The 21,270-nt window shown below is 36.9% G+C and overlaps 1 protein-coding gene across 8 annotated transcripts in view; it reads right to left on the bottom strand.

Moving 5' to 3' along the window:
* The window catches only part of RABGAP1L (RAB GTPase activating protein 1 like), a 758,000-nt gene that overhangs the window by 256,443 nt on the left and 480,287 nt on the right, over positions 1–21,270 (bottom strand). For all 8 annotated transcript variants that reach the window (XM_043568487.1, XM_043568490.1, XM_043568491.1 and 5 more), the window contains 2 exons: positions 14,486–14,611; positions 12,030–12,173 (listed from right to left, as the gene is read on the bottom strand). In XM_043568487.1, the coding sequence (XP_043424422.1) occupies positions 12,030–12,173; positions 14,486–14,611 (270 nt within the window). The remainder of the gene's footprint in view (positions 1–12,029; positions 12,174–14,485; positions 14,612–21,270) is intronic.

Here is a 21,270-nt window from a genome sequence, read left to right as displayed (position 1 = left end):
ATTTTCTGGCAATACCCCTAACCAAAAAAGACCAAAATGGGCTATATTACTTGGACATGGGCAAGAAGCAAAATGTCAAGTGGACCTATAAAAAAATAATAGCTTCTGAAAACCCTGGTAAGATAATCCTAAAAGCAAAAGAGCAGAAAGTCCTATTATGCTTCTTTTAAACTAATGCAGTCAGCAATTCTACTACTGATGGCTGGATATTGTTTCTCTACATATAATGAAGAAGCCCTGGGTAAATAAGGTAAAGGTCAAACCTCTGTTTAGTTAAAAATGCCCAACAGGGATGCTGATGGTAAAAGTACTTGAAAAGGGGAGACAGAGAAAAATAGCAGGAGCATCAGAAGAAGTATTTCATGGTGAAGTTCTGCTAGCCCATAGAAAGAACATCTGAGGTATGAAATCAAACAGAGTCTTGGACTCAGAGATCCCAAGTGATGTTGAGAATCGATAAAATAATCCAACCTTTGAGTGAGAGTAGATAATGCAGGGTCCTTACAAGAGAGGCAAAGACCACTGGTCTATTTGCTATAGAGGTGGACAAGAACAATAAGACCATCTGCCCGCGTGGATTAAACAAAAACTAAAAATATAATTATTTCTAATTTGGCCAACTAAATGAAGAAGGTGGAGGGCAACAGTCTATTTGCAAGAAGGTAAGGAAACGTGGGACAAGGTGTGTAAAGCTTCTAGCACAGTGTAAGACCCAGAGATACTCTGCAGAAAAGTCGGCCAGTATCTTGTCCTCAAACCTCTGAGACTTAAAAAGTGAAGAGCTTATCAGTAAACATTGGGTATTCATAAAACTGGACAGTGAAGGAAATCAACTGCTCTCCAAAACAAGGGCTTACTTCCAGCTGATACCATATGATAGACCTCTATATTGTACAATATAAATAATTTATGGATCAGAGTACTATTACTAATGACTGCAATGGAGGTAGTTAGACAAGTATGTTGGAAGATGCTTTCACAATCCAATTTCCAGACAATGGAAAGCATTCAAATACTATATGTAGTTTTGCAAATAATCATTAAAATAATATAGAGCAAAATTACACACTGTCTTTACTCAAAACCTTACCTGCAAAAACTATATCATGAAAATGATTTGGAATGCTGCTACCCCTTCCACCCTGAAGACCACAATTTTTAAGATTATACCCTATATTAAAACTATGCGACTCCCCATTCTAATTAAATAAATATCTACGGCTGGATAATATATTTTTGAGATGCATTAGAACTTTTTAAAATAAATATTGTATTTATAAAATGCCAACTTTCAAAGAAGTCAAAACTAAGAATTTTAGTCCACGGGGTATATGCACACCAGAAACATTTTGTTGTGCTAGATCCACTAGTGACCCTTCTCAGAAAATCTGCCTCCAAGTACAGCTCCTATTGAGTGGGCTATAGGTCATGTGACTCACTCAAGACTACTGCTTTCCACGGCATATTGGATAAGACACAGACAACTACCTGGGGTGACACATATCTGCGACCTAGGACTATGCAGGCTTATTTTAAAATATGAAGAGGACCAGTTAGGTTATCCCTCAAGAATTTTACCTGACAAATATAAGGAGATTGCCAAGAGCTCTCGATACTAGAGTTGAGTAACCATGGCAAAACCTTCTGAGATACTGCAGACCCTAAGCAAAACAAAGTCACAAAGAAGGAGGTTGGGAAAGGAGGAACAATTCACAGCAATAAAGAGTAAGAGAGACGCATGCCTGGGGTTTCTGCGGCACATGTCGTTCCTGAGGTCTGCTTGTTTATCTTCTCCTAGAGTCCCTTTATGGTTATAATAATCCTTCACTGTACTTGAGCTACTGTGTCAGGGTTTCTGTTTCTTAAAATATTATAACTAAAATGGAATTTCTAAATATATTAACTTATCTTTTCCTCTAAAACTCAAGAGCAAAGCCATGTTTTCAGCCTATAGGATTTCACAAAAACATTTAAATAAAGATGATACAAATAAATGTTTCCTTTGATTCTTCACTCCTATTTTACTTCAATAGATATTCCTTGTATGTCTACAAGTTGACTACAAGGTATACAGTAGTGCACAAGAGAGACATGGCTTCTCTTTTCAGAAATTTAGAAACTAGTGGGAGATGCAGGTCTTTGAAAAGTCATACACAGTAAATAAATAACCACTACCTACAGAGTGCTATCAAATGTTTGGGCTATTTAAGAATGGCTGGCCAGGAAAAGCTTCTTAGAGGAAGTAACATTTACCCTCAGGGCTGAAGGAATTAGCCAGGTAAAGAGTGGGGGGGTACATTCTAGGCAGAAGGGAAATAAAGAATATGCACACATTTTCTACCTGAGAAGATCTTAAGTGTTCCAAAAACTTAAAGAAGGCCAGTGTTGAAGTATAGTAAGAGGAAGACTGACTCAAGGATACCACTGGGGAAGAAGGAAGGGCAAGATTACAGACCAAGTGATACAATGTGAGTTTTACTTAGTGGGCAATCACTGAAGGCTTTTCAGCCAAGGAAAGACATGACCTGATATGTGTTTTATGAAAATCTCTCTGGATGCTATGGAGAATAGTGGGATCAAAGGGAGTTGAGTGGAAAGAATAGTTAGGAGGTAACTGAATAAATAGTACATGATACCGGTTTGGAGACAGAAGACAGTTTCCTAGACCTATTTCAGAAGACGACTTCAAAACCAGTGAGTACAATATTTTCCAAATATGTTCAATTATAAATTGCTCAGAGATACACACATATGCAGTAAAAATACAGACACGAATGGGAATGATAAACACTGAATTCTGTATAATGGTTCCTCTGAGGAAGGCAGAGGAGAGGGGCTATTTCCTGGGAGAGGTGATAATAAACAAAACTAATCTTGTTCGTATTATTTTGTTTCTTAACCAGGGAGATGGATACAGAAGAGTATATGGTATGTCTTAATGTTTTTTTAAAAACATTGTATTTACTCATAAAAGTAACAGAATATGCTTAGTTATTTTATTTAATCCATGCTACACAGTTTAATCACTATGAGCTTTCTGCAACAAAAAGACTACAAAGTAAGTTTAATTATTCCAATTCAGGATAAACTGAAAGATTTTTATTGGAAAAAAAAACCCTGTTACCCTATACCTTTAAGTCAGTGAAATATGTTCTGATTATGAGGACTAAACACATAATTAGATACTGTGGGTTCGTTATGAAACAGGTTGGAGGTATATTTGTGAGTCCTCAAAGTCATGTGGGTCTGATTCTACTGGAGCAAAATACCACTCCTATTTTTACCAGTAAACATGTACCTTTATTTTAAAGTACGTACGAGGTTTGACATGCTTATTCCTCCACTGATCATCTTTCATAATTATTCCACCCTCTACATTTCTTAAACACTTACCTTAAATGATCCCAAGGGTACCAGAACCTGCTTCTAGAACAAACACTGCAGAGAAATTGTAACCCAAGCACTTCCAGAATAAAGCATGCAACAATCACTCCTTAACATCATCTGTCTCAAAGATGCTCCCTGAAGTATAGAAGCTGTACAGGCCACCATTCTCTCTCACCACCACATTAAATGAAAATATAAATCAATGAACTTACCCCAGATGATCCATCAGTACATCATCCTGTCCGCTATACTTTTAAAATCTGTCCAGAATTCAACCACTTCTCCCCACGTCCATTACTACTAACTTGGTCCAAGCAACCCAAATTACTGCAATTGCCTCATAACTGGTCCCCCATTTTCCCCTTTGAACTCTCCCACAATCTTTTTTCAATGGGGCAACCTGAGTGATGAGGATAAAATATATATCAGAGCATGCCAGTGCTATACCTAACCTCTCCAGTTGTTTCCCATCTCAGTCCAGTAAAACCTAAATTCTCTACTATTGAGATCGACTACATTTCTCTTCCTTTGTTTTTTTCCCATAGCACTTAACACCTCTAATAAACTATTCTTTTTTTTTTTTAAGATTTTTAAAAAGTTTATTTCTTATTTTGAGAGACAGAGAGAGAGAGAGAGAGAGAGTAGGGGAGGGGCAGAGGGAGAGGGAGAAAGAGAGATTCCCAAGCAGGCGCTGTGCTGTTCGTGTGGAGCCTGACTCAGGACTCGAACTCATGAACGGTGAGATCATGACCTGAGCCACAATCAAGAGTCAGACACTTAATTGATTGAGCCACCCAGATGCCCCTAGAGTATATATTCTACTTAGTCATTTGTTTACTGTCTGTACCTTACACAAGGATAAAAACTTAATGAAGGCCAAGAGTTTTGTCTGCTTTTCTTTACTGTTGTATCCCCAAACCTGAATGGTGCCAAGCATTTAGAAGGAGTTCAAAAAATGTTTGTTGACTAAATGAATGAATGAGTGAATATTTCGTTGAAGACACAGGAATCACACACAATGGTTCTGCCATTTAACCTGAGGTTTCTATTCTTTCTGTAATATCAAAATTAGTGCGAACACAAGAAAGAGCTATAAGACAACTGACGTGAGAACCATAAAAATCCTTGTAGGTGAGAAATAAGTTAGGATCCAAAAACAAGACTTTAGAGTTTGTTTCCCTCTAGTCCTGAAGATTTCTATTGATAAATAAAACTTTAAAATAACCTTTACACTATTTATTGGTTGGTCAAAGCATTTTTTTTCTACTCTTAAAGTTTTTAGAAAATTTATGTTTATGTTCCTTTGCTCATTCTAATGCATTAAAAAATTTTTTTTACATTTACTTATTTTTTTATTTTTTATTTTTTTTTTCAACGTTTATTTATTTTTGGGACAGAGAGAGACAGAGCATGAATGGGGAAGGGGCAGAGAGAGAGGGAGACACAGAATCGGAAACAGGCTCCAGGCTCTGAGCTGTCAGCCCAGAGCCCGACGTGGGGCTCGAACTCCCAGACTGCGAGATCGTGACCTGGCTGAAGTCGGACGCTTAACCGACTGCGCCACCCAGGCGCCCCTACATTTACTTATTTTTGAGAAACAGAGTGAGACAAAGTGTGAGTGGGGGAGGGGCAGAGAGAGAAGGAGACACAGAATCTGAAGCAGGCTCCAGGCTCTAAGCAAGTGGTCAGCACAGAGCCTGATGCGGGGCTCGAACCCACGAACTGTGAGATCATGACTTGAGCTGAAGTTGGACGCTCAACTGACTGAGCCACCCAGGCGCCCCTCTAATGCATTTTAAATCCAACATATCATTTGAAAAAGGTATCACCTAATGCTAGTGTAGTAATCATATTGCAATATATAAAGGTATCAAATACCTTTGATACACATCATATCAAATACACATCATATACCTCAGACTTCTACAATATTATATGCCAATTATATCTCAATAAAAAATTCACTTATTACTGTTTGAGGAAGAAAAATGGAGGCAAAGAATAAGAATATTATAGAATGAATCTACTCTTTAGATAAGAGGTTCAGAAAACGGTTTTGAAAGGAGGCATCTACTTGATGGTATTTAATTAGATATGGTAGTATCGTACTTCATTTTTTTCGTCACCCAAAGAAGAAAGGAGAGGCAGGAAATATATTCTAATTTGAAGGGTCAATTATTTCATTACATTTCATGAAATATCAAGTTACTATATAAAGCTGAATATATTTGATACTCCAAAAATTGAACTATTTGGGAAGAGTCAACTTCAAACATCAGCTGTCAGTTATTTTGTCAAGACTAAAAGAAATACTTATGTTCTTATGTCTCTGAAAGGTAGAAGAAAAACATACTTTAGGAGGACTACTTCAATCACTAGTCAAGATGAAACAGAATTAAACTTCCTTGAAGGTAAATAGATAAAATTTTGGCCTTAGCAAAAAAAAAAAAAAAGCATCTCAACTAGAGGGAAACAAAGGTGGTTAGAAAGGTAAGAGAGAACCAACAGTTAACCTGTTCTCCTAAGAATCTCTGAAGTCATTTTGTTAACTGAAGAAACTGAGAAGTAATAAAAGAGCTATACAGGTGGACAGAGCAGAATGGAGAGTAATATTATTAACTGGATATTTACTGTAGAGCCGGCACTTTATATTCATACTCTCATTTCAATCTTTAAAATAAACCTGGGAGATGGTTTTGTTAGCATCATTTAACAGAGAAAAAAACCGAGACGTATATAGGTAAAATAACATAAACAAAATGATACAGGAAGGATTAACTAAAAAGCCAAATATCTAAACTCCAATGTCAAACTGTCTCTATGTTGCTTCTTCTGTAACTGAATACATCACTGGATTTTTCCCACTGGCTTAACTTCTCTTACATGTAAGCACAAAAGTGATTCAACTCGGGGCACCTGGGTGGCTGCGTCAGTTAAGCATCCAACTTCAGCTCAGGTCATGACCTCATAGTCTGTGAGTTCAAGCCCCACATCAGACTCACTGCTGTCGGCATGGAGCCTGCTTCAAATCCTCTGTTTCTCTCTCGATGCCCCTACCCAGCTTGTGCTCGCTCGCTCTCTCTCTCTCTCTCAAAATAAATAAAACATTAAAAAAAAAGTGACTCAGCTCTTAGATCCAGCTCTTAGTTCCCATCTGTATGCAACTTCAGAAATCAAGTGAGTTTTCAACCAAATGAGTTTTATTTTGTTCCATATGCATGAACTCTAATCTGATCTAGGATCTGCCCTCTTAAAAAAACAAAACAAAACAAAACAAACACCTGCCTTTGATCACAAGCAAGACTTTCACTGAATAAAAACAACTCAAAAGGTAATGTTCCAAATACTCTGGAGAGCTGCTCAGTGGCATCCACTAAGCCCTCATATATACACGTCAGCAATCCCACTCCTACATAGGTACCCAAAGAAGTGCCTTCGGGTGTTTGCCAAAAGACAAGTGGGGAGTGCCTGGGTGGCTCAGTCGGTTGAGCACCTGACTTCAGTTCAGGTCAGGATCTCACAGTTCAAGAGTTCAAGCCCTGCATTGGGCTTGCTGCTGTCAGCGCAGAGCCCTCTTCGGATCCTCTGTCCCCTCTGTCTCTCTGCCCCTCCCCCACTCACGTGCGCCTGCGCGGTGGCGCTCCCTCCGTCTCTCAAAAATAAATAAACATCAAAAAAAAAAAAAAGCTGAAGAATGTTCACAGCAACACTATTTACAAGAACCCTGATGTGGAAACAACCTAAATGCCCATCAACAATACAATGGAAGAATGGACTGGAACAAATGAACCCTGCCTAGATGCAACTATATGGATGAATCTCACAAACATAGTGATGAATGAAACACCTCCATCAAAAGAGTTCATATTGTAGTATTCCATTTAAATGAAGTTCAAAACAAAATCAAAACTAATGTATGGTGTTAGAACTCAGGACAGTGGTAACTCACTCTTCAGAGAGGTAGTGAAGGCAGGGGCAATGAAAGAGAGGAGGGCTTCTGAAATTCAGACGGTATTCTGCTTCTTTTTGATCTGGGTGCTTGTTACACAAGTTACGTTCACTTTATGAAAAATCATCACGTTTTCACTAATTTTTGCAAATTTTCTTTTAATTTTTTACACTTCAACAAAAAGTTCTTTTAAAAAACACTATTCTGGGGCACCTGGGTGGCTTAGTCAGTTGAGCATCCGACCTTGGCTCAGGTCATGGTCTCACAGTTGGTGGGTTTGAGCCCCACATAGAACTCTGTGCTGACAGCTCAGAGTCTGGAGCCTGCTTTGGTTTCTGTCTGCCTGTCTGTCCCTCTCTCTCTGCCCCTCTCCAGCTTGTGCTCTCTCTCTCTCTCTCTCTCTCTCAAAAATAAATAAATAAACATTTTTTTTAAGCACTATTCTATTCTCGGTGGGTTAACAGTACAATATTTACACTATAATTGTTAATACTTTTAGCCTTTTTCTTATCTCCTCAGATAGAGGCAGACAATAAACCATAAAAGGTTTTGTTCTTTTTTTAAATTTTTTTTAATGTTTATTTATTTTTGAGACAGAAAGACAGAGCATGAACAGGGGAGGGTCAGAGAGAGAGGGAGACACAGAATCCGAAGCAGGCTCCAGGCTATGAGCTGTCAGCACAGAGCCCAACGCGGGGCTTGAACTCACGGACTGTGAGATCATGACCTGAGCCAAAGTCGGACACTTAACCGACTGAGCCACCCAGGCGCCCAGGTTTTGTTCTTTTTAAAAACAATAATTTCACTTCATTGATTGGCTAAATGATAATTTATAGAAAGTTCCATTCATCTCAATATAATAAAATGTTTTTTTCAAACTCTAGTTTAAAATCCTGATGCCATCATCTTCACTAAATAAGGGAATTAACCTGAGTCACCATATATTCAGCTTTATATAAACACTTTAAATAAACTATTAACAACTAGAAGTTTTTAATTCAGACTGCACAAAGTCTACTAACACTCTTCCTAAATTTTCTTCTACTACATTAGCTTCATATTTTTGACCTCCAGATGAATGAAAAAATCCTTAAAAGCATTTAGCACAGGAAAACACGAGACGATGATAAGCTTTCTAAAAGTCGCAAGCTTGATGTCTTTCTCACTCTGCAATAGGATCTCTGAGCAAAATAATCCTGCAGATTAACACTTTTGGGTTTTTTTGGTCAGAGTGATGAATTATGAAAAATCAACTTTTCCATCTGAGAATTTCTCAGCATTCCATTTGTAACTAAACATTAATTCATAGCCCAGGAAGATTTAAATCATTTTCCTAAAAAATAGAGAATAGGACAAAAACAATACCTATAGATGATTCTATTTAAGACTGTGTTATATCATTTCTTCTCTTAGAAAACTCTACCTCATATGAAAGAAGAGCTTTGATACAAACAGTTTATTAACTACAAGGAGGAAAGGGGCAAAGAGAAAAAACACAGACAGGCAGGAAATCAAAGTTTACCTAAAAATTTCCTTTGCAAAATAATCCGCTGACAAAGATGAGTTAGTGGAAAGAAATGAATATCCTGATACTGTTCCCAACAAAATTTTGAACTATTAAGGGATGTTATTATTCATTTCCCTGGTTACCATGATCCTGTGATTACAAACTATTCTATGTTTTAGAAAGCTATGCAATTTCCTTAAGCAGCTACAGAATATAGGTTTAAGTGGAGGTAAAGTAATATATATAATACTTATTAATTTTAATAAGCATTAAGATATTTCAAACACTGTAACTAGAAATCACAGTTGGCAAATGATAAGAAGGCTTATAAATTGACTTTTCATTTCTCTACCATATATGTTGCTAATTTTCTTAGCAACTGACATTAGAAATTCCAGTATCTTCAAGATAAAAATTTCCCGAGAAATTACGAATCTGGGTTCCAGAAGACCCATGGATGATACTTCAATGTCAGGTATGGAACCACTGAGATAGAGACAATTTTAGAAGGTCATCAGTCTAGTGAGCTAAAGGATAGTGTTACTATTCTGCCAAAAGTGACCGAGAAATCCAATTTAACTGGTATGATTAAGCATATTAATTTCCTTCTCATTACTATAATGAACAGTATAGAACTAATATAGTATGAAATTAGATAATCTCTTTCAGCAAAAAACATGAAGCAATGATATTAACTTTTGCAAGCTCCTACAATATATAAAGATAAAACTGTTAAAAGGTCATACCCTCACTTTCCCATTTTTTAATAAATATCATGAAATACTAACCTCAGCTTAGTATGAAATTTCTAGTCCCCAGGGTGATTAAAATAAATAGGACCTATGAATACTCATGAAAACTAAATTTTAGTATTACTTTAAGTTCACAGAACTCAAAGATATAAATTTGGCTTTTACTTTCGAAGAGTATTGCACTAAATTAGAGTCAGAACTGTTCACCACACCAATTTGGATAATCAGGCCAAGTAGAATTTTTAGTACAAATGCCTAAATTTGTGTATACTGTGATCACACCATTTTGACTTTGAATAAAGTTTTAGCTTCTAATTCTGCATTCTTCCTTTAGGTTATATTTATATAGGCAGTTTAGAAATGAATTTATCAGTAAAAAAAAAAATCAGAGAGTTACTATGCTATCGGTCAGGTTCTCTAGCTGTTACGTGTTCAGAATTGGAGACCTTATTCTGTGACCTTCAGCAAGTCACTCAAACTTTCTTTGTCAAAATATGTTACAAATGTTTACAACTCTTACACCCTTACAAAATGCTCTGCAACTTTCACGTACTGTGCAACTGTTACCTAGAACCTCCAAGAGCAGAACCCAACGTGGCTTGCATATGAAATGGTTACTGCTGTGATAGGCTAGAACTAACAGTTTTACTTTGTGCAGCTGATGTACTTTATCTTCTTTAATCTTACTTTTGAATGAAATTTCTAGTCCCCAGGGTGATTAAAATGGTTAGACTTTTAAGAAAGAGGAAACTGTATAAAAAGTAACATAGAAATACAAAACTGTCCAGATTATATTAGGTTTATACTTTTGATTAGCTTTCTTTTCAAAAAAATTTTCTTTTAATGTTTATTTATTTTTGGGAGCCAGAGAGAGACAGAGCACAAGTGGGGGAGGGGCAGAGAGAGAGGGAGACACAGAATCGGAAGCAGGCTCCAGGCTCTGAGCTGTCAGCACAGAGCCCAATGCAGGGCTCGAACTCACAAACCTGAGCCGAAGTTGGCGCTTAACTGACGGAGCCACCCAGGGGCCCCATGATTACTCTAGCTTTCTAATTTAAGATAGTATAATTTATGTACATATATATTCCCAATAATAAAAAAGTTATTCTCCTACAGCAGCTTTCCTATCACTGCTAAGACTGTCCGACATGTTGACTGGCAGTATATGATGTATGTGTGTGTAATGTTGCTTATTTCTTTAAGAGTAAAGTAAGTATGGGGTGCCTGGGTGGCTCAGTCAGTTAAGCATCTGACTCTTGACTTCGGTTCCAGACACGATCGTGGTATCAAGCCCTGCACTGGGCTCTACACTGGGTGCGGGGCCTGCTTGAGTCTCTCTCGCCCCTTCTCTTTGCCCCTCCCTGCTTCAAAAAAAAGGAGTAAATAAATTTTGTCACCAAAGGAAATAAAAACAATAAAATATATAAATACAGATACCTAAAATATTTTGCAAGCTAATTTTTGAAATATCCTGCCTGAAAATAAAACTATATGATGTAGAAACTTTAGAGTATCACTTCACTGTTACCTGGTAGGAGTGTCAAACATCATATACAATAGAAATATCTTATGAATTGAGGATTAAATTACTATATAATTAGAGGACAAACTGAGGGTTACCAAAAGGGAGGTCGATAGGGACCGGGTAAAATAGTTTATGGGGATTAAGGAGTGCACTTGTGATGAGCACTGGGTGTCTTTTTTTTTTTAATGTTTATTTTTGAGAGAGAGAGAGAGAGAGACAGAGACAGACATGGAGCAAGTGGGGGAGGGGTAGAGAGAGAGGGAGACACAGAATCTGAAACAGGCTCCAGGCTCTGAGCTGTCAGCACAGAGCCCAATACAAGGCTCGAACTCACAAACTGTGAGCCAAAGTCTGACGCTTAACCAACGGAGCCACCCAGGTGCCCCAAGCACTGGGTGCTGTTTGGAGTGCTGAATCACTATATTGTATACCTGAAACTAACATAACACTGTATGTTAACTATACTGGCATTTAGAATAGAATAGAATAGAATAGAATAGAATAGAATAGAATAGAATAGAATAGAAAATTAAAATTAAATTAAAATTACTGTACAATTTTCATTTATATTCACTCTTGGAGTATAACTGCATTACTATTAGAAACACTTGATTTTAAATTTATTTAACTTTAAGGGTCCTTTATATTAGTAATATATTATTACACAAATAAAGGCTTATTATGAATTTTAATTGTATACATTTAATTACCTCATCTTACTTTGAAGAAATTATATATGCTTAAACATTTTCATTTCTCACAAGTAATAAAATTACAACTAAAATAGTCTTTACTAAAAATTCAAATAGAACTCTATGGTATTTATGGCTTAAAGTAAAAAAAAAATTGTAGCCACTTTAGAAACTATTTTCTACTTTGGTTTAGGTATGAGAGATGGAGTTACTGTACCTCACAAAGCAGTAAGTCAATGATGTGGAAGACCATGCAGAGAGGGAACTTGGCAGTGAAAAGAGTGAGAAACCACTGGGACGCGTACATATGTGCTTCCAGGTGCAGATCACAAAAATGGGTATGCAGGTCTGGTAACTGCTCCTAAAAAGCCAAAGTGGAAAATTGAGGGGAAGGAAGACTGAGAAGCTTTATTTCCTACCACTACTATAATTTAGGACAAGCTTTCTATGACCACTCTCAATTTTTTGTGGCATCTGCCGAATTTTATGTAACTACACAGAAGCAATGACAGGAGATGAGCACTGGGGACACGATAATCAAGGAAAATAAAGGCAGACTTGTTATGAACAAATAACAAATATCACCTGTTGCTCACTTGACTGTTCTTGTTTCTTGGGACATGCTTGCTCTGACAGAACACCTGTAGTCTAATCAATGTCATCCCTCCAGAGTCAAGTCCAACACCCCATTCAGGGTTCAATGCCTAACTACCTAGGTTATCTTCTCTTTGGAGACCACTTAATATCAACATCATCTGGGATCTATGGTATCACTCCAGTAAATTTGTGCAGTATTGAGAAAAGCCCAAAATACAACCAAACTTTAAAACAATAGGTATTTGACATTAAAAATGGCAAACTATAGAAACTGTGCAAGTGTATAATGTATGAAATTGGATGTCTCCTAAAAATGCCTTTATGTCACCCTGATCCCTTTTCTTTCCAATTTACACAAGTAAATGCTTGTCAAAAGCATGAAAGGTAAAGTACAGAGTATCAGCCTACCTATTCCTCTAACTGAAAGACAAAAGCAAAGATACGTAAAAGCCCACGTTCATTTTGTTTTCATAAACAGATCACAAAAACAAAAAGAAAAGCCTAACTTCTTACATCAGATGCTTTTTGAAAAGCACCCAGATGTACCCATTAGGTACTTTAAATTGGGGTGTCCAAATGGTCACCACTGAAAGACGCTAACAGAAAAATGTGTCTGGTTTTCTTCACAGTACCACAAACATGCTCTTCATTTATCAGTTACACTTATTTGACTCTTAAAGCTTTTAAGAATACGGACCTTACAAAAAAACATAAACTTCTGTAAATAAAAGGTAAAGAAGTGAAAAGTCCCAAATATTTACTTGGAAGGATTAAATCTCTAAAAAAGAGTCTATTGCTTTTACTGTCCATAGTTACCAGATTCTTCTACACAGTCTTTTTTCTCCTCGATGCCTGTACGCCATTGTGCTTACAGTTCATTTGACATCTTTCCCCCATTTCATTTCTTCCTAATGTTTAAGGTTTTCTACCCTCCCACATTCTTTTCTAGTAAAGTTGTCCGTAACTCCACTGCTAAGTCTCTCTCTTCCCTGTTTTAGTTTTTCGGTCTCCTACTGACCTCACCTCCCTCTTTAGACACCTACGGATCTCCTGACAGGTCATGCCAATGAGCTCCTACCAGTATCTCTGCTGCTGCATCCCCCTAACCTTCCTCCTTGATTAACTTTACTTTTATCCAACATGGACTCAATCCATTCATGTATTTCCTTCACATTTTTCTTGGATTCCCAATACCCCATATAGAGAAAGCCATATAAACACACTGCACAGGGGCACCTGGGTGGCTTAGTGAGTTGAGCATCAAACTTTGGCTCAGGTCATGATCTCACAGTTCATGAGTTCCAGCCCCACTGTGGGCTCACTGCTGTCAGCACAGAGTCTGCTTCAGATCCTCTGTCTCCCTCTTTCTCATTCTCTCTCTCTCTCAGTGTTTAATGTTAATGTTTAATAGATAAACATTAAAAAACAGATATAAGATTTCCAACATCAGGTGGAATTTCAAACCTACTCAGTAATTCCTTTTATCAGCACTAGTCATTAACTTTGCTTTTGCTCACAATTTTTTTATTATGTCATATCTGACACAGATTAAATAATGTGTTCCTCTTAAATACAAATTTACACAGACATATTGTGAAACAGTAACAACACTGTTTGAGATCAGGACATTATATGAGAAAAAATTTTTAATACATCTCTACATTAAAATGTTTAAGTTTTTTATTCTCTTTCAATACCTTTCTGTCCCTTCAGAGAGTTCTGTACATGTGGACCTAAATATGGTACTGGTGCTAATTAAGGTGGAGAAAGCTCTTACGTATTTCAATCTTTATTCTGTTAACATCTTCATTTCTTTACAAATAATAGTTGGGAATCTCTTCACTGACTTAACTCACTATATTAAAGTTGAATATTTAAAATAGAAGACTATTTTAAAAATGATCAAATGGTGAAATAAATATTAACACCAATGTAGATAGTGGTCAGAAGCCAAATATGTCTACATTTTCTGTAGAAGTCCATTAAACCTCTATGAATCATTATTGTTCATCAATTTTATTACTTTTTCTGTACTTCAAACAACCCCTGAGTGACAAAAGCCTAATTTTCACTTACCTGCATTAGTCTCTCCAACTGATAGAATTTACAGTGAAGATCTTCAAAGTTGTTTTTGTAGAGATCTCGCAAACCATAGTCATACATGATTTTCACCAAAACACAGAATGCTTGCTCCTCTGGCATCTATAGGAAAACAGATACATAGAGAACCTGACTGAGTGGCATGTGGCCAGAATGTCAGAAAAGTCCCTTCATGTTAGCAGTCTGCTGCATCAATGGCTAAAGGCCTCTACTCACGGTTCCTGAGTTCAAGCCCCGCATCGGGCTCCGTGCTGGCAGTGTGGAGCCTGCTTAGGATTCTTTCTCTCTGCCCTTCCCCTGCTCATGCTCTCTCTCTCTCTCAAAATAATAAATAAACTTTTAAAAAAATAGGGAATACACTCACATGATTCAAAAATCAAAATGATGCAAAAGTATATAAAGGTAAATCTCCAAGTATAATAACCCCCATACCCGCCCCCCTCATCTCTTTGGCATAACCTTATAACTATGTTCAATAATTTCTCATGTATCCTGCTAGTATTTATTTATGCAAATAAAAGAATCACACTTATTTTATTTCTTCCCTTATCTACATAGAAGATAACATTCTCTAAACATTACTATGCATCTTGCTTCCACAGCACCCCCCCCCCGCAACATATTCCCAAAAGAGGGACTGCTGGGTCAAAGGTAAGTGCAATTTTAATTTTGATAGACAGGGAGAGGCTGCCTTCCCAGTCTTCTTGATACTGCTATTTTCTTTCTATATAAATAGTTTTTAGGAAAGAATGTTATGAACTTCCACCATTAAGAGTTAAATGACAAATTCTAATATACCCTTCCTAGACGTATTTTTATCTGAACAGAAAATGAAACCTTAAACCCAAGAAACAAATCTCTACATCGTGGTATCAATAAACTGAAGGGATTTAGAAAGAAACATATCCAATATTCTAGAAATTACATCAAGCCAACAGAAAAAGATTTTATCTTCAACTCACTGTCCTAAAATGTAACTGTTTACGTAAACATTTACTTGCAATGTCACTTCTTTGAAAATCTGACCTTGGCTGATTATGATATTTGACACCTTGTTAAATTAACTGCCTGCCTGAATAATTGAATCAAGTAGAATTCTATTTACCCACTTAGAAATGTAACTGTTTATTTAAATTCCTACACCAATTGGCCACTTCTATTTTCTACTTACAAACCATAAAATATGTAAATTAGTTAAATAAAACCTAAAGTTAAGTAAGTACACTTAGTTGTTGTCATTTCAATTCTGTAAATATTTACTTATTTTGTATTTTTTTAAGCTTATTTATTCATTTTGAGAGAGAGAGAGAGAGAGAGAGAGAGAGAGAGAGAGAGAGAGAGAGAGACACAGAGTGAGCACATGCAGGGAAGGGGCAGAGAGGGAGGGAGAGAAAGAATCCCAAGCAGGCTCCACACTGTCAGCTCAGAGCCCAATGTAGGGCTCGATCTCAGACACTGTGAGATCATGACCTGAGCCAAAATCAAGAGTCAGACCTTAACCAACTAAGCCAGGCACTTCTACTTATTTCCTTTTTATCTGAGTTGTTTGGGGCTTTGACCCCAGGTGTTCAAGTCAGCAAACATTTTTCAGCTTACACTCATTTAGATGCAAGTGCACTGTATTCTTCCCTCTTTTAACAATTCTGTCATTGGAGCCTCAAGTGACACTGACTTGCACATGCATGGTGTACCCCTCTTACCACCAAGGTCTTAGCCTCTCCATCTTTCTCTTGGATCTTTCCTAAAATGGCCAAACAAAAGTGCTCATGTAAGGTAATGGTAGCCAGCCCTAGAGAAATGAATTCACTTATAATCTCCCTCTAAGTGAATGATGTTTAGTTAAATAGTTGGTATCCTATAAAGGGAACAAGCCTTTATTTCCTTAAATGGGTAAAGCCATTAAAGTAAATGAAAGGTTTAAATGCCGTATGGGATTCACACAGTCAGTCACTGAACATGAGAGATATATGCAGTGTGCTAGGCCCTGTGCACACAGAAGTAATGGTATAGCAGCTTCCCAAAGGACAATTAAATAGGCAATCTCTTTGACTTTGATATGGACACACCAATCCTGGGATAAACAACATCGCTACAGCGAGAGCACAAGCAAGGGGTGGGTATGAGCTCGACCAGGAAAAATTAGCCAGGAAAATGACAAATGAACATAAATCTTTACTTTGCTTTTAGGTATGGAGCTTAAATTCTCCCTCCCTCCGTCTATCTCCCTCATCTCTATCTCACTCTTCTCGGCTCTTTTCTCCCCACTCCCCATCCATTTCTCTCTCACACACAAACAATATATTTAATACGCATTCTTAAAAAGACAAAAGCCTTTATACGTTGGAGTTTGATCCCCCAAAATAAAGTGGCCCAATTCCAGTCCATAACCTTTATTTAAAAAAAAGAAAATCTGGGGCGCCTGGGTGGCTCAGTTGGTTGAGCGAACGACTTTGGCTCAGGTCATGATCTCACGGTCCGTGAGTTCGAGCCCCGCGTCGGGCTCTGTGCTGACAGGTCAGAGCCTGGAGCCTGTTTCAGATTCTGTGTCTCCCTTTCTCTGACCCACCCCCATTCATGCTCTGTCTCTCTGGCTCAATAATAAATAAACGTTAAAAAAAATTTAAAAAAAGAAAATCTCCATTTGTGGGAGTGGGGAGTCTTAGAGCTCTTGTCTTCCATGTCTAGCTTCAGGCAACAAAAACCAAGTTTTCAATTTCCAGTAGGTTCACATGCCACACAAAAATGGTAGACGAACCCTATAAAATACCAGCCCAGCTGGGGCAGAGTCAATACTGAAGATCAGCGAAGACGAAGGTCAGGCATAATAGGTTCTTACAGGATCTCAGATACCGTCTCATCATAAAACTGACTAAAAATGAACCCTTATGAAGTAAAAAAGGCTGTGAAACAGAATGAGTGAGAAAGTAATGTGAAACACGTATAATCCTTTGGAAAGTGAAAATGCAACCTTCTCTTTCTAGTTTAAACACTAAATGCAATCTATTCAGCATGTCTAATTAAGCTTCCCTGGATATTTCTCTTTCCATTAGTAGTAGCAACCAGGGCAAGCAAATAAAACTTAGCAAAAAAATGTCAAAGATTTTAAAAATGAAAATAAAGATCTAAAAATATATAAAACAGACAACAAATACTGACTGACATTTAAACTGCAAAGGCTTGTAATGATATTTTGTTTGTGAAGGATAAGATAATACATGTTTGAGGAAGATATACCTTAGAAAAGTGTCAGTATCAGGGAGTAAAAGCTGATCCTAGACTGGTGGTATTGTGAAATGTGAGAAGTCTGATAGGAAAATATAGTTTGGAAATGCTTTCTTTTTAAAGTTTTATCTAAGTAAAATCTACACCCCATGTGGAGCTCAAACTCACAACCCCGCGATCAAGAGTCACATGCTCTTCCAACTGAGCCAGTGAGGCACCCCCACAGTTTGGAAATTCTAAACAATAATCACTTACTGATGGCCACGAATGATTCCAACAATGGCACAAGATTTTACTTCTAAAATTAAATAATTTATTAGCATTGTCAATGCAAATAAACATAATACTAATAATTCTATTAACAAGTTGGGTAATAGGGGTCTTGCTAAAGCATTAGGAGTATTTGGCCATTATCCAAAACTCATCAAACAGCACAAAGTAAATGGACTGGAGTTGAGAAGTGCTGTGTAGCAGGGCAGCATTTGATAGTATTTCCATCATCCAGATTAAAACATTTACAAACAGACTCAGAGGTCAGATAACAGTACAATGCAGCAAAACAATGAGTAAGTGATTTTCAGTATTTACTACTTCTGGATTTTAAAACTTTATCTCATTGTAAGCTTAATCATTCCATTTTCTCCAGCTTTATTGAGATGCAATTGACATAGAACACTGGGTAATTTTCAAGTGTTCAAAGTGATGATTATATATAGATATGTTACAAATATAACACATATATATATTTCTCAAAATGATGACCATCATAGATTAGTTAAAAGATCTGTCACCTCACATAGTTACAATTTTTTCGTGTAGTAAGTAACTTTTAAGATCTCTCTTAGCAACTTTCAAATATACAGTACGGTATTGTCAACTATAGTCATCAAACTGTTAACCAGAACTTATTAATTTCATAACTTAAAGTTTGTACCATTTCACCACACTCACCCATTCTCCCCCCACCCCGTGGCAACTACCAATCTACTCTCTTTAATGACTTCAGCTTGTTTAGAGTCTACATATAACTGATACACACTTATTTTCTTAGCATAATGCCCTTTAGGTCTACCCATGCTGTCACAAATGTCAGGATTTCCTTTTTTATGGGTGAATAGTATTCCATTATATGTATATGCCACATTATCTTTACCCATTCACCTGCTGATGGACATCTAGGTTGTTTCCATGTCTTGCCTATTGTAAATAGTGCTGCTATGAACATGGGGGTGCTAATATCACTTTAAGATGGTAATTTCATTCTTTCTGGATATATATTCAGAAGTGGAATTGCTGGATCATAGGGTAGTTCTATTTTTAATATTCCGAAGAACGTCCATGCTGTTTTCCATAGTAGCTTCACCAGTTTACATTCCCACCAAAGTGTACAAGGGTTCCCTTTTATCCACATCCTTGCCAATACTTGTTACCTCTGGTCTTTTTGATAATAGTTATTTTAACAGGTGTGAGACAATATCTCATTGTGTTTTTTATCTCCATGATGATTGGTGTTGTTGAACACCTTTTCATATACCTGTTAGATTCTGAGTATCTTCTTTGGAAAAAATGTCTATTCAGGTCATCTGCCCATTTTTTCATTGGGTGATCCGCCCCCTCCCCTCCCCGAGTTACAGTTCTTCATATGTTTTGGATATTAATCCTTATCATATATGTGGTTTGCAAATATTTTTTCCCATTGTGTAGGCTGCCCTTTCATTTTGCGGATGTTTCTTTTGCCATGAAGATGTAGTCCCACTTGTTAATCTTTGCTTTTGTTGTCTGTGCTTTTGATGTCCTATCCAAAGAATCACTGTCAAGACCAAAGTCAAAAAGATTTTTATCTATGTTTACCTCTAGGTGGTTTCAGGTTTCAGGTCTTACATTTAAATACTTAATCCATTTTAATTTTTATGAGGTGTAAGACAGGGGTGCAGTTTCATTCTTTTGCATATGATGTCCAGTTTTCCTAACACCATTTACTAAAGAAACTACCCTTTCCCCATTAAATATGCCTAGCTTCTTTGTCAAATTATTAGTTGGCTATATATGCATAGCTTTATTTCTGGGCTCTCAATTCTGTTTCATTGGTCTACAGAACAATTTTTATGTCAGTATCATACTGATTACTATAGTTTTGTAGGAGATACTGATATGTCAGTATCATCTGATTACTATAGTTTAGTAAGAGAGTTTAAAATCAGAAAAGTGTGATGCCTCCACCTTTGCTCTTCTCCTCAGGACTGTTTTGGCATTCAGGGTCTTCTATGTTTCCACACAACATTTTAGATTGTTTTTTCTAATTCTGAAAAACTGTCATTGGGATTAAGTTTTTAAAATTAAAAAAATTAATTTTAGAGAGCACAAGTGGGGGAAAGGGGCAAAGGGGGGGGGGAGAAAGGGAGAGAGAAAGAATCTTACACAGGTTCCATGTTCAGCATGGAGCCTGACGTGGGGCTTGATCCCACAACCCTGGGATCATGACCTGATCCAAAATCAAAAGCCAGATGCTCAACCTACAGAGCCACTCAGGCACCCTTGTCATTGTGATTTTATTTTATTTTTTATTTATTTATTTATTTATTTATTTATTTATTTATTTATTTATTTATTTAAAGAATTTTTTTTTTCAACGTTTATTTATTTTTGGGACAGAGAGAGACAGAGCATGAACGGGGGAGGGGCAGAGAGAGAGGGAGACACAGAATCAGAAACAGGCTCCAGGCTCCGAGCCATCAGCCCAGAGCCTGACGCGGGGCTCGAACTCACGGACCGCGAGATCGTGACCTGGCTGAAGTCGGACGCTTAACCGACTGCGCCACCCAGGCGCCCCTCATTGTGATTTTAATAGGGATTGCATTGAATCTGTAGATGACTTTGGTTATTACCAATTCTTCTGATCCATGAGAAGGAGTATGTTTCCATTTGTGTCTTCTTCAATTTCTTTCATCTATGTTTTATAGTTTTCAGTGTACAGTAATTCACCTCCTTAAATTTATTACTAAATATTTAACTTTTGATACTACTGTAAATGGGATTATTTTATTTCTTTTCCAGATAGTTCATTGTTAAGTATATAGAAACATAACTGAAGTTTGGATGTTGATTTCAGATCCTGCAACTGTAATGAATTTGCTGATTAGTTCTAACAGTTTTTTTGGTGGAGTCTTTAGGGTTTTCTATACATAAGATCATGTCATCTTCAAAGAAAGACTTTCATTTTTTTCCTTTCTGATTTGGATATCTATGATTTCTTGTTCTTGCCTGACTGCTCTGGCTAGCATATTCACTACTATGTGGAATATGAGTGGTGAGAGTGGTCTCCCTTGTCTTATTCATAGTCAAGAAAAAGCTTTATTTTTCTTTGTTTCAGTGGGGATATAACTGACACATAACATTATATTAGTTTCAGGTATGTAACATAATATGTAACATAATAGTTCAATATCTGTACATAAGTGAAATGATCACAAGTCTAGTTAACATCTATCACCATAGATGTTCAATGATTTTTCTTGCAATGAGAACTTTTAAGATTTAAT

The sequence above is a fragment of the Prionailurus bengalensis genome, chromosome E4 (genome assembly GCF_016509475.1).
Source record: "Prionailurus bengalensis isolate Pbe53 chromosome E4, Fcat_Pben_1.1_paternal_pri, whole genome shotgun sequence".
Lineage (NCBI taxonomy): Eukaryota > Metazoa > Chordata > Mammalia > Carnivora > Felidae > Prionailurus > Prionailurus bengalensis.
This window is presented reverse-complemented; position numbering and strand designations above follow the sequence as displayed.